General features: G+C 50.5%; 1 protein-coding gene across 1 annotated transcript in view; it reads right to left on the bottom strand.

The window, feature by feature from the left end:
- Positions 1-1,057, bottom strand: part of Fbxo25 (F-box protein 25) — a 20,487-nt gene that overhangs the window by 8,462 nt on the left and 10,968 nt on the right. The window contains exon 5 of the mRNA XM_029480668.1: positions 503-685. Coding sequence (XP_029336528.1) covers positions 503-685 — 183 coding nt within the window. The remainder of the gene's footprint in view (positions 1-502; positions 686-1,057) is intronic.

Below are 1,057 nucleotides of genomic sequence, written 5' to 3'. Positions count from 1 at the left end.
GGGCTGCTTCAGACTGTCCACAGCAGCTGACTGTGACTTGCCTCATGCTCTAGCAGGGATGACTTTACTAGCTGTAGATAGTTTCTGCAACCGTGTAAGGTCTGGAATTCTAGGGGTTTTTCAGAGGGTATAAGTGCTAGGGCCAAGTCAAGAAGCCTTGGGGGTGGAGGGATTGGGTTGGTTTGTTGGTTGNACAATGGTGGGTGGGTGGTTGTTACTGGGTTACCATTTGTTAAACCGTTGTGCTCAAAAAAGAAACAAGAAGGAGAAATCAGATATCCTGACGGTGAAGATCACACTTGCCCCACGGAACCGGACACTCCTACTCATCAGGAAGTAGTCTAACAATAATGTCACTCCCTTTCCAACCCGACCTCATTCAGTCTCTTTCCATTTCTCTCTATCCTTTCTTCCTCCTTATCTAGTGTTAGAGGGTTGGAAGGTGGAGAAGGATGGAAGAAAGAAGAACCCAGAAGCAGCAAGGCCAGCTGCCCGCACTCACCTGCTGCTCAGCAAAGTGGTACTGACACAGTCTCTTCCACAGTCGCCTGTCTTCGCTGAGCATGTACAGGGTTGGTGTTACCTGGCCCAGGGTGACAATGTCCCAGCCATCTGAGAAACGGTACAGGATGTTGTTCAGCATGTGCAGGGGCAGGTCACTGAGTGTGAGGCCAGTGTTTACCTGCTGAAAGGAAGCACAGCGGTGTCACGTGGAGAAAACACAGGGGCTTCCTTCAACAAAACACAATGGCCATGCTGTAGAGACAGCTTCAGCACGACTACAGCGAAGAGGCCATGTGCTCTGACAGTCACTTCAGTCTTCTTCACTGCTCTGCAGGGTGGTCTCATGGGGGCTACCACATAGCATGGTCTCATGGGGCTGGCACATAGCCATTTCCCTGTGCTCAGGAAGTTATCCTTGGACATGNCTGCCCCTGCTCTATCTTAACTAGAAAAATATCTAGAAAACGGTGGATCTGAAATGTGGAACTGCTGATGACATCGACCCTGCTTCATGGCAGCAAGTGAAGTGAAGGTCCTGACGTGGGCTGCGCTG

This window comes from Mus caroli, chromosome 8 (genome assembly GCF_900094665.2).
Source record: "Mus caroli chromosome 8, CAROLI_EIJ_v1.1, whole genome shotgun sequence".
Classification (NCBI taxonomy): domain Eukaryota; kingdom Metazoa; phylum Chordata; class Mammalia; order Rodentia; family Muridae; genus Mus; species Mus caroli.
This window is presented reverse-complemented; position numbering and strand designations above follow the sequence as displayed.